The sequence below is a fragment of the Salmo salar genome, chromosome 03, assembly GCF_965601325.2.
Source record: "Salmo salar chromosome 03, fSalSal1, whole genome shotgun sequence".
Classification (NCBI taxonomy): Eukaryota; Metazoa; Chordata; class Actinopteri; order Salmoniformes; family Salmonidae; genus Salmo; species Salmo salar.
The window spans coordinates 48613938-48627082 of NC_138293.1; the positions used below are offsets into that span (position 1 = coordinate 48613938).

The 13145-nt window shown below is 44.5% G+C and overlaps 1 protein-coding gene across 2 annotated transcripts in view; it reads left to right on the top strand.

Annotated features, from left to right (window-relative positions):
- LOC106600542 (zinc finger protein 704) overlaps positions 1-13145 on the top strand; it is a 98443-nt gene that overhangs the window by 47884 nt on the left and 37414 nt on the right. For both annotated transcript variants that reach the window (XM_014191968.3, XM_014191969.3), the window contains exon 3: positions 12457-12557. In XM_014191968.3, the coding sequence (XP_014047443.1) occupies positions 12457-12557 (101 nt within the window). The remainder of the gene's footprint in view (positions 1-12456; positions 12558-13145) is intronic.

The window sequence follows — 13145 nt, forward strand, 5'->3', positions numbered from 1 at the left end:
GGTGTGATCATTCTACAGTGGTCCCTGCAGCGTACGCTCAAACCGATGGGATTAGAACGCCTATTTAGAACGTCCAGTTTCGATTGACACAACAGTCAGCATTTGAGCTGGCCACACTGTTTTTTCACAAACATTTTTCTTACAAAGATATGTCCTGAATGTGACCAGTTTATTTTTGGATGCAATGTTCAGACATTCACTGAGGTAGCTACATGGGAATCAGAATGACTATGAGACCTTTAAGGTTGAACACTGACACTTTTGTTGCTTTAGTAAGGTTAACAGAAGAGTAGGATTTCCTTAAAGCTATGTAGCCAATATCAGGACAGGGTGAAGCACGTTTATTGTAGTGATTTTCCCCCCCAAAAAATTGGTAGTTACAGTCTTGTCCCATTGCTGCAACTCCTGTGTGGACTCGGGAGAGGCGAAGGTCAAGAGCCATGCGTCCTCCGAAACACAACCCAGCCGAGCCGCACTGCTTCTTGACACAATGCCCCTGCTTAACTCGGAAGCCAGCTGCACCAATGTGTCTGAGGAAACCTGGTGACCGTATCAGCGTGAATTGCACCACCACAGGAGTCGCTAGAGCACAATGGGACAAGAACATCCCTGCCGTCCAAACCCTCCACTAACCCACACGACCAATTGTGCTCCACCCCACGGGTCTCCCGGTCACAGCCAGCTGTGACAGAGCCTGGACTTGAACCAGGATCTCTAGTGGCACAGCTATCGCTGCGATGCAGTGCCTTGTGCCACTCGGGAGTCCCCTTTTGTAGTGATTTTCACTGAAAATGTACAACTCTGGCTTTAACGTATACATTTTGGTTTATTTGTATTAACTAATAGTCAAACTGAATTACTCCAAACATTCTCCCAGGTCCCAACTTTGGCAAACAACTTTCAAACTCTCGTGGGCGTTTATAGCCACAAGCATAATCTACACTCAAAAAAATGCTGGGTTGTTTGGTTGACCAAACTGCTGGGTTGCAGGCACTTAGTTATTGATGCTGGGTGCTGCGTTAAGATATGACCCAGCTGCTCAGTTCAGAAGACTGGAGGCATAGTTTATAAGGTGTATGGCTTTCAGATAGTTATTTTTAGCCACCTATAGTAAATGTAATTCCTGTACATCTGTTGTATAGTTATCACATGTTAAGGTCAAACATTGACATTTTTGTATCTTCAATGAGGCTTACAGAAGTGCCCTAAAAGCCTATGTAAATCCCATTGTTGGGATACAATAGGTGGTATAACATACCATAATACAGTGCATTTGGAAAGTATTCAGACCCCTTGACTTTTTCCACATTTTGTTACGTTACAGCCTTATTCTAAAATTGATTATTTTCCTCATCAATCTACACACAATACCCCATAATGACAATGCAAAAACAGGTTTTTAGAATTAAAAAAACGACTGAAATATCACTTTCACATAAATATTCAAATCCTTTACTCAGTACAGCTATTTTCAGGTCTCTCCAGAGATGTTCGATCTGGTTCAAGTCCGGCTGGGCCACTCAAGCACATTCACAGACTTGTCCCAAATCAAAGTTTATTTGTCACGTACGCCGAATACAACAGGTGTAGACCTTACAGTGAAATGCTTACTTACAGGCTCTAACCAATAGTGCAAAAAAGGTATTAGGTGAACAATAGGTAAGTAAAGAAATAAAAACAGTAAAAAGACAGGCTATATACAGTAGCGAGGCTATAAAAGTAGCGAGGCTACATACAGACACCAGTTAGTCAGGCTGATTGAGGTAGTATGTACATGTAGATATGGTTAAAGTGACTGAATATATGATGAACAGAGAGTAGCAGTAGCGTAAAAGAGGGGTTGGTGGGACACAATGCAGATAGCCCGGTTAGCTAATGTGCGGGAGCACTTGTTTGTTGGCCCAATTGAGGTAGTATGTACATGAATGTATAGTTAAATGGACTATGCATATATGATAAACAGAGTAGCAACAGTGTAAAAAGAGGGTTTGGGGGGGGGGGCACACAATGCAAATAGTCCGGGTAGCCATTTGATTACCTGTTCAGGAGTCTTATGGCTTGGGGTTAAAACTGTTGAAGCCTTTTTGTCCTAGACTTGGCACTCCGGTACCACTTGCCATGCAGTAGTAGAGAGAACAGTCTATGACTGGGGTGGCTGGGGTCTTTGACAATTTTTAGGGCCTTCCTCTGACACCGCCTGGTGTAGAGGTCCTGGATGGCAGGCAGCTTAGCCCCAGTGAAGTACTGGGCCGTACACATTACCCTCTGTAGTGCCTTGCGGTCAGATGACGAGCAATTGCCGTACCAGGCAGTGATGCAACCAGTCAGGATGCTCTCGATGTTGCAGCTGTAGAAACTTTTGAGTATCTCAGGACCCATGCCAAATATTTTTTGTTTCCTGAGGGGGAATAGGCTTTGTCGTACCCTCTTCACGACTGTCTTGGTGTGTTTGGACCATTCTAGTTTGTTGTTGATGTGGACACTGAGGAACTTGAAGCTCTCAACCTGCAACACTACAGCCCCATCGATGAGAATGGGGGCGAGCTCGGTCCTCATTTTCCTGTAGTCCACAATCATCTCCTTAGTCTTGGCTACGTTGAGGGATAAGTTGTTATTCTGGCACCACACGGCCAGGTCTCTGACCTCCTCCCTATAGGCTGTCTCATCGTTGTCTGTGATCAGGCCTACCACTGTTGTGTCGTCTGCAAACTTAATGATGGTGTTGGAGTCGTGCCTGGCCATGCAGTCGTGGGTGAACAGGGAGTACAGGAGGGGACTGAGCACTCACCCCTGTGGAACTCCTGTGTTGAGGATCAGCGTGGCAGATGTGTTGCTGCCTACCCTCACCACCTGGGGGCGGCCCGTCAGGACGTTCAGGATCCAGTTGCAGAGGGAGGTGTTTAGTCCCAGGATCCTTAGCTTAGTGATGAGCTTTGAAGGTACTATGGTGAATAGCATTCTCACATAAGTGTTCCTTTTGTCCGGGTGGGAAAGGGCAGTGTGGAGTGCAATAGAGATTGCATCATCTGTGGATCTGTTTGGGCAGTATGCAAATTGGAGTGGGTCTAGGGTCTCTGGGAAAATGGTGTTGATGTGAGCCATTACCAACCTTTCAAAACACTTCATGGCTACGGACTTGAGTGCTACAGGTCTGTAGTCATTTAGGCAGGTGGAGCGACTCCTGGGTTGTCTTGGCTGTGTGCTTAGGGTTGTTATCCTGTTGGAAGGTGAACCTTCGCCACAGTCGGAGGTCCTGAGCACTCTGGAGCAGGTTCTGTTCTTTGCTCCGTTCTACTTTCCCTCGATCCTGACTAGTCTCCCTGTCCCTGCCGCTGAAAAACATCCCCACAGCATGATGCTACCACCACCACCATACTTCACCTTGGGGATGGTGTCTGGTTTCCCCCAGACGTGACGCTTGGCATTCAGGCCAAAGAGTTCAATCTTTGTTTCATCAGACCAGAGAATCTTGTTTCTCATGGTCTGAGTCCTTTAGGTGCCTTTTGGCAAACTCTAAGCGGGCTGTCATATGCCTTTTACTGAGGAGTGGCTTCCGTCTGGCCACTCTACCATAAAGGCCTGATTGGTGGAGTGCTGCAGAGATGGTTGTCCTTCTTGAAGGTTCTCCACATAGGAACCCTGGAGCTCTGTCAGAGTGACCATCAGGTTTTTGGTCACCTCCCTGACGAAGGCCCTTTTCCACCAATTTCTCAGTTTGGCCGGGCGGCCAGCTGTAGGAAGAGTTTTGGTGGTTTCAGACTTCTTCCATTTAAGAATGATGGAGACCACTGTGTTCTTGGGATCTTCAATGCTACATAAATGTTTTGGTACAGATCTATGCCTCTGTCATGATGGGGGATTGTGTGTAGATTGTTGAGGAACATTTTTTATTTAATCCATTTTAGAATAAGGCTGTAACGTAACAAAATGTTGAAAAAGTCAAGGGGTCTGAATACTTTCCGAAGGCACTTTACGTAATAAATAATCTTAATATTATAGAAGGTGTAAAATGCTAAAACATTTAAGGAAATGTTTTACTTGCAGTATGTAAACTTAACATAATGAACAGGAATTACATTTACTCTCAGCCAATAAGATTTGGTTGAAGGCCATGGAAATAACGTTCAAAAAGACCCAGCAGCTAAATCAACCGAACATGAATAAATATGAGTAAAAAATACACAACTAATGTTGGGTTGTTCACGCAGCCCAACTGGCTGGGTCAAAATAAGCCAGCGTGTGTTCTGTCCAAAATGTATCCAGCGATGGGGTAACAAAAACTAAATTGGGTTGTTTTAATCCCCCCAGGGGTACGCCAAATAAAAGTGATTCTCTTTTTTTTTTTACCAGTCCATTGATATTTTCCAACAGGGCAATATATTTGGGTGAGGATTTTTTCCCCCTCGCCTGAGTAGCCTCGTTTCACTGACAAAAATAACATTAAACCATCTAGTGTTCAGTGAAATAACAACACAATGTAAAATACAGATAGCCTAGTCAAATAATTAACATCCAATCACATTAACTGTTACTCTCTCGTGGGAATTCCACTAACGGTCTGTATGTAGCCAATGTAGCTGCTGCTCATGTTGGTGTCTGTACTGATGGTGCAAAAGCCATGACAGGGAGACATAGTGGAGTGGTAACGCGTGTGCAAGCAGTTGCTCCCAACGCCACTTGGGTACACTGCAGCATCCACCGAGAGGCTCTTGCTGCCATGGGAATGCCTGACAGCTTGAATTACGTTTTGTGCACTATAGTGTCCAATGTTCAGGGGCCGGTTAACTTTGTTAAAGCAAGGCCCCTGAACTCTGGTGTATTTTCTGCGCTATGCAATGATATGGGCAGCGACCATGTCACACTTTTACAAAATACAGAAGTGCACTGGTTATCAAGGGGCAAAGTATTGACACGCTTTTTTTTTTTTATTGAGAGACGAGTGTAAAGTTTACTTTAATGACCATTATTTTCACTTGTCTGACGACGAGTTTCTCACACGACTGGCCTATCTGGGTGATGTTTTTTCTTGCCTGAATGATCTGAATCTAGGATTACAGGGACTCTCCACAATTATATTCAATGTGCAGGACAAAATTTAGGCTATGAATTAAGAAGTTGGAGATCTTTTCTGTCTACATTAACAAGGCCAACACAGGTCTTTCCATCGTATGATTTTTTTGTGTGCAAATGAACTTAAGTTTACGGACAATGTCAAATGTGATATAGCGAAGCACCTGAGTGAGTTGGGTGTGCAATTACGCAGGTACTTTCCCAAAACAGATGACACAAACAACTGGATTCGTTATCCCTTTCATGCCCTGCCTCCAGTCCACTTACCGATATCTGAACAACAAGACATTCTGTGAAAATGTAATTTAATCAGAGGCCACTGCCAGATTTCTGGATTGGGCTGCGCTCAGAGTATCCTGCCTTGGCAAATCGCGCTGTTAAGACTGATGCCCTTTGCAACCACGTACCTACAGTTGAAGTGGGAAGTTTACATACACTTAGGTTGGAGTCATTCAAACTAGTTTTTCAACCACTCCACACATTTCTTAATGTTCTCCATCCCGTATGCGGGATCAACATCCAGCGTAAAATCACTGTTGACTGTGCCTTTAAGCTTGGAAAATTCCAGAAAAGGATGTCATGGCTTTAGAAGCTTCTGATAGGCTAATTGACATAATTTGAGTCAATTGGAGGTGTACCTGTGGATGTATTTCAAAGCGTACCTTCAAACTCAGTGCCTCTTTGCTTGACATCATGGGAAAATCAAAAGAAATCAGCCAAGACGTCAGAAAGAAAATAATTGTAGACCTCCACAAGTCTGGTTCATCCTTGGGAACAATTTCTAAACACCTGAAGGTACCACATTCATCTGTACAAACACCATGGGACCACGCAGCTGTCATACCGCTCAGGAAGGAGACACATTCTGTCTCCTGGAGATGAACGTACTTTGGTGCGAAAAGCGCAAATCAATCCCAGAACAACAGCAAATGACCTTGGAGACGCTGGAGGAAAGAGGTGCAAAAGTATCTAAATCCACAGTAAAATGAGTCCTATATCGAAATAACCTGCAAGGCCTCTCAGCAAGGAAGAAGCCACTGCTCCAAAACCGCCTTAATAAAAAAGCCAGACTACGGTTTGCAACTGCACATGGGAACAAAGATTGTACTTTTTGGAGAAGTGTCCTCTGGTCTAATGAAACAAATAGAACTGTTTGGCAATAATGACCATCGTTATGTTTGGAGGATTGTTACGTACGCCTCTAGGAAGAGGGAACCCGTGGAGTGAAAGAGGTATGGGACTGTAGGTGCGAGTAAGATGACAAAAGGCAGAGAATTTAATGTTTACTAGGAATTTATTCCTTCAATGTTGGGGAAAAGGGGCTAGATGGAACCAAAGCAAAGAGAGTAAATGTCAAAGCCCCCTCTCCTACCTTACCTGCCTACCCACTACTTACCTATCTAGCACCACCTGGTGCACTAACCAAAATACAGGGGGTGGTCCGCCCAGGTCTTACCTAGTGTGCATAGACAGTGAATACTACGGGTTATGTATGCCCGCGGGCCTATTGCCTAAGCACTCCCTAGGTGCCTTCCCCTTCCCCCTTGGGAACAAATGTAACAGAATAACACAAACCATTTTAATAATCAAAAACACTGCCTGATATGGGACACACATACTTCAGATCCAGCAGCTACAAAGTACTTAACAAAAACCTGTCTCTCAGCAATAACCAACACAGGACACACTCATCTCTATCTGAGAAACAACCAACCCAGGATATAACCCTGAGCTCTCTTATCTCAGCAACAACCACGACCAACACCACCCTCAGCTCTCTCTGAGAAACAACCAATACAGGATATAACAATAAACTCTTTCTAAGAAACAACCAACACAGGATATCACCCTCAGCTCGCTCTCAACAACAACAACCACCACCAACACAGGATTCAACCACAACCAACACATGATATAAACCTCAGCTCTATCTGAGACACAACCAACACAGGATATCACCCTCAGCTCTCTCTCAACAACAACCACCACCACCGGATATCACCCTCAGCTCTCTCTCTCCCTCAACAACAACCACCACCACAGGATATCACCCTCAGCTCTCTCTCAACAACAACCAACACAGGATTCAACCACAACCAACACAGGATAAAACCCTCAGCTCTATCTGAGACACAACCACCACAGGATATCACCCTCAGCTCTCTCTCAACAACAACCACCACCAACACAGGATATGACCCTCAGCTCTCTAACAACAACCACCACAGGATATGACCCTCAGCTCTCTAACAACAACCACCACCACCAACACAGGATATGACCCTCAGCTCTCTCTCAACAACAACCACCACAGGATATGACCCTCAGCTCTCTCTCAACAACAACCACCACCAACACAGGATATGACCCTCAGCTCTCTCTCAACAACCACCACCAACACAGGATATCACCCTCAGCTCTCTCTCAACAACCACCACAGGATATCACCCTCAGCTCTCTCTCAACAACCACCACCAACACAGGATATCACCCTCAGCTCTCTCTCAACAACAACCACCAACACAGGATATCACCCTCAGCTCGATCTGAGACACAACCAACACAGGATTCAACCACCACCAACACATGATATCACCCTCAGCTCTCTCTCAACAACCACCACAGGATATCACCCTCAGGTCTCTCTCAACAACCACCACCACAACCAACACAGGATATCACCCTTAGGTCTCTCTCAACAACAACCACCACCACAGGATATCACCCTCAGCTCTCTCTCAACAACAACCACCACCACAGGATATCACCCTCAGCTCTCTCTCAACAACAACCATCACCACAGGATATCACCCTCAGCTCTCTCTCAACAACAACCACCACCACAGGATATCACCCTCAGCTCTCTCTCAACAACCACCACAACCAACACAGGATATCACCCTCATTTCTCTCTCAACAACAACCACCACAGGATATCACCCTCAGCTCTCTCTTAACAACAACCACCACCACAGGATATCACCCTCAGCTCTCTTTCTTACAAAGGAACACTGACTTATATAGCTGGAGAAGGAGTCTTTAATGTGATACAGCTGTATCCTGACGAGGGGGCGGGGTCAGCTCTCCAATTAGCAATGGGCCGACCAATCAGCTGCTTGGGGGAATTTCAGGAAACCATCCTGAAACACACACATACAAACCACAACACAGAAACTGGGGAACGTAACAAGGATAAAGGGGACGCTTGCAAGCCGAAGAACACCATCCCAACCATGAAGCACGGGGTGGCAGCATCATGTTGTCATGTTGTGGGGGTGCTTTGCTGGAGGAGGGACTGGTGCACTTCACAAAATAGATGGCATCATGAGGGAGGAAAATTATGTGGATATATTGAAGCAACATCTCAAGACATCAGTGAGGAAGTTACATTTTGGTAGCAAATGGGTCTTCCAAATGGACAATAACCCCAAGCATACTTCCAAAGTTGTGGCAAAATGGCTTAAAGACAACAAAGTCAAAGTATTGGAGTGGCCATCACAAAGCCCTGACCTCAATCCTATAGAAAATTTGTGGGTGGAACTGAAAAAGCGTGTGTGAGCAAGGAGGCCTACAAACCTGACTCAGTTACACCAGCTCTATCAGGAGGAATGGGTCAAAATTCATCCAAGTTATTGTGGGAAGCTTGTGGAAGGCTACCCGAAATGTTTGACCTAAGTTAAACATTTTAAAGGCAATGCTACCAAATACTAATTGAGTGTCTGTAAACTTCTGACTCACTGGGAATGTGATGAAAGAAATAAAAGCTTAAATAAATAAATCTCTCTGCCATTAATCTGACATTTCACATTAAAATAAAGTGGTGATCCTAACTGACCTAAGACAGGGAATTTTTACTAGGATTAAAAGTCAGGAATTGTGAAAAACTGAGTTTAAATGTATTTGGCTAAGGTGTATGTAAACTTGCGACTTGAACTGTATGTGAGAGGTGATTCTCGGCCATCACTAGCATGAAAACTAAATACATTCACCGACTGTGATTGGAAAATTATGTGGTCTAATGCACTGCAGGGGTCTAATGCTCTGCAGGGGTCTAATGCTCTGCAGGGGTCTAATGCACTGCAGGGGTCTAATGCTCTGCAGGGGTCTAATGCTCTGCAGGGGTCTAATGCACTGCAGGGGTCTAATGCACTGCAAGGGGTCTAATGCACTGCAAGGGGTCTAATGCACTGCAGGGGTCTAATGCTCTGCAGGGGTCTAATGCACTGTAGGGGTCTAATGCACTGCAGGGGTCTAATGCACTGCAGGGGTCTAATGCACTGCAGGGGTCTAATGCACTGCAGGGGTCTAATGCTCTGCAGGGGTCTAATGCACTGCAGGGGTCTAATGCACTGCAGGGGTCTAATGCTCTGCAGGGGTCTAAGGCACTGCAGGGGTCTAAGGCACTGCAGGGGTCTAAGGCACTGCAGGGGTCTAATGCTCTGCAGGGTTCTAAGGCACTGTATCACAGTGCTAGCTGTGCCAGTAGAGATTCTGGGTTCAAGTCCAGGCTCTGTTGCAGCTGGCTGCGACCGTGAGACCCATGGAGCGGGGCACAATTGGCCCAGCGTCGTCTGGGTTAGGGGAGGGTTTGGCCGGCAGGGATGTCCTTGTCCCTTTGCGCACTAGTGACTCCTGTGGTGGGCTGGGTGCAGTGCATGCTGACACGCTTGCCAGGTGTATGGCCTTTTCTCCGACACATTGATACAGCTGGCTTCCGGGTTAAGTGGGCATTGTGTCAAGAAGCAGTGCAGCTTGGTTGGGTTGTGTTTCAGAGGACGCATGGCTCTCGACCTTCACCTCTCCCGAGTCCGTATGGGAGTTGCAGCGATGGGACAAGACTGTAACTACCAATTGGGGAGGAAAGGGGTAAAATATATATATATATAAGAGCTAAATTATTGATTATTATTATGTTCTTATTTGTGCCCTGGTCCTATAAGAGCTCTTTGTCACTTCCCATGAGCCGGGTTGTGACAAAAACTCAAACTCATTCTCATGTTTAACTTAGGGATAGCCCCCTTTTTTTAAATTTTCGCCTAAAATGATATACCCAAATCTAACTGCCTGTAGCTCTGGCCCTGAACCAAGGATATGCATGTTCTTGGTACCATTTGAAAGGAAACACAGTTTGTGGAAATGTGAATTTAATGTAGGAGAATATAACACAATAGAAGCAGAAAATACAAAGAAAAAAACAACTTTTATAATTTTTTTCTACCACCATCTTTGAAATATAACAGAAAGGTCCCATATCTAGCCATCACTCTGGTTTTAATTCCGATGGTGTCCACAAGATGACAGCAGTGCAAAGTTTCAGATGGATAACCTGAAGTATGAGCAAACTACATGACATTTAGTGTGAAGTCACCCAGGTACATTTGGGCAAATCGTGAAGGAGACATTTACATTCACATTGCATTTTTCTGCAAGAATATCATCAAGTCTGTATACTTGGACTTTGATTTAGCTTTTCCAGTATTAGTAGCCATATTATAAGTTCAACATTTGCAAAACACCCAGTTTCAGAACTTCATAACTCTCCATATTCTTATAATTTTGGTCCAAAATGAAAACGCTTGCTGTCACACAAGGTTAACAGCTACATTTTGCGACAGATACAGGGTTTCCCGATACTCCCATAAAGCCCAGCTCATTGGCTATCTACCTAGCTTTGTTTGGCCCCGATTAGTGTTTATTTGACAAAGTTAAAGTCGATCAAGTGAAGACCAAGGCGTCGCTCTCTGACCAAATTTGGTGTCCTATAGGATATACTACACCCCTAATGATATAGTGAAGTCTGGTTCTAGGATCTCTGAGGAATAAATATGTACGTGATTTGACTGGTTGAAACAACGTTTAGGGTTAGATTTTCACAGATTCCTTTCTTTGCAAATTGAACGAGTGAAAATACAAAATCGATCATGCATTCTATATAGACCTTTTTAGGATATGGGAATTTTTTTTTTTTAACAAAACCACATTTCATGTTATCTCTGGGACCCTTTGGATGATAAATCAGAGCAAGATTTGAGAATGTAAGTACACATTTCACCTTCAGAGTTGAATTTTTCAAACCTATCGCGGTGAAAAAAGTGTTTTGTTGTTAGGAGATCTCCTCAAACAATAGCATTACTTTTTTGGCAGTAATAGCTACTATAAATTAGGCAGTGTAGTTATATTAACAAGAATTTAAGCTTTCAGCCGATATAAGACACTTGTATCTACCGACATTTGTTGTTTCTCTAACATCTGCGATCGTGACACAAGGCGCTGCATGATTTACAACTGTCCTGTTGACGGGACGCCTATTCCTAAGAAGTTTTGAATAAATGTATCGTTTAGTGTGTGTGTGTGGCAAAAAACAACATTTGAGAGTGTGCTGACCCGGGTGCTAGAGGGGGTACGCAGCTGGAGGTTGAATGTTTGAAGGGGTACGGGACTATAAAAAGTTTGGGAACCACTGTTTTAACCCATATTTTTTTGTGACTCATCTGGAAAGGGCTCATCAGGATGACTGAATGAACTGACTGAACCGAAATCTGTTCGTCCTGACTCTCAGCTGCACGCAATATGTAATTGATTTGTGCGACAGGAGTGTCCGAATAGCCTCTCCCAGAACATATGCCTTAAACATTGTCAGCTTTCATCTATCAGAGGACCCTAATATTTATACAGGCAGCTAGAGAAACTTGTGCTGTGACCCATCTCAGGTTTTGGGAATTTCCTCTATACAAATAGCAATGAACCAATGAATAAATAAAACAATACTTGTAGTCAATTAGTCGGAACCCGCCAGTGTCTTTAGCCTTTACCCACCCTGTTGGAAACACTGCTAGACTCATATGACTGCCAAAGGAGTGTTCTGGTTATCTGAACGTTATACAAATGTCAGTCTGGTCAGCATTCTGTGCTAAGGGAGAATCTTCAGCCCTCGCAGGGGATGTAACCACAGTATTTATTATTGGACTGGAATTTTCCATGAAATGCTTTAACACAGTTTGTTGTTCTGTCTAAAGAAAGCATGGCTGGAATATTTCAGAGCTGAAATTGGTATAGGGTTAGGTTTTTTCCTGGTTATGATTGGAAAACGTGATTGGTCGGTTTGGCTATGGCAGACTCACATGATGGGTCAGTTTGGCTGTGGCAGACTCAGTGAATGGCTGGTCTGCAATGGCAAACAAAGCAATTGGCCGGTCTGTAGTGGGGCAATCTCATTGTGAGGACACTATAGTGGGCAAAGGGTCATTTTACTATGCTACTATGCTTGTATTGTAGCATGACTGTTACAGGTCCGCTGATTTGATATAGAATCCTCCCACTTTCTGTGCAGGAATAGCATGTGTGTGTACATAGTGTGTGACCTGGCCTCTGGTGTGTGTGTTCCAGGAAACCTTCAGGTCTTGCTGATAAGGAGGTAATGGCTGCTACTGTCCTGACATCACTGTCCATCTCCCCTCTGGTCCTCACCCATACCCAGACAGCCTCAGGTAAGACTGCAAACACATGCACAGAGGTTCAGGTCTGTAGTGCCAGTCTCTAGTGTCTACCTCTCGAGCTAATGTTTACCCCGCAACCAACCTCACCCTGCCAACAGCCTGGCCTTGGACACATCACCATGTCTGTTGTTTCCGGAGCTGCCCGTTACCGTGGCACTCATCGCCGGGACAACGTTAGTAGACAATCAGAGTCCTACCTCAATTTTACAAGGCACAAGGCCAAATCTACACTGGCGTTTCTTACCAAGAAGACTGTTTATGTTCCTAAGTGGCAGAGTTACAGTTTTGACTTATCTTATTAAAAATCTATGGCAAGACCTGAAAATAGTTGTCTTGCAATGGTCAACAACCAATTTGACATAAAAGAATAATGGGCAAATGTTGCACAATCCAGGTGTGGAAATCTCTTAGAGACTTACCCAGAAAGACTCACAGTTGTAATCGCTGCCAAAGGTGATTCCAACATGTATTGACTCAGGGGTGTGAATACTTAAGTAAATTCGATATTTCTGTATTTTTTTATTATGGGACTTCCGGTCACGGCCTGCTGTGACACAGCCTGGGATCGAACCCAAGGCT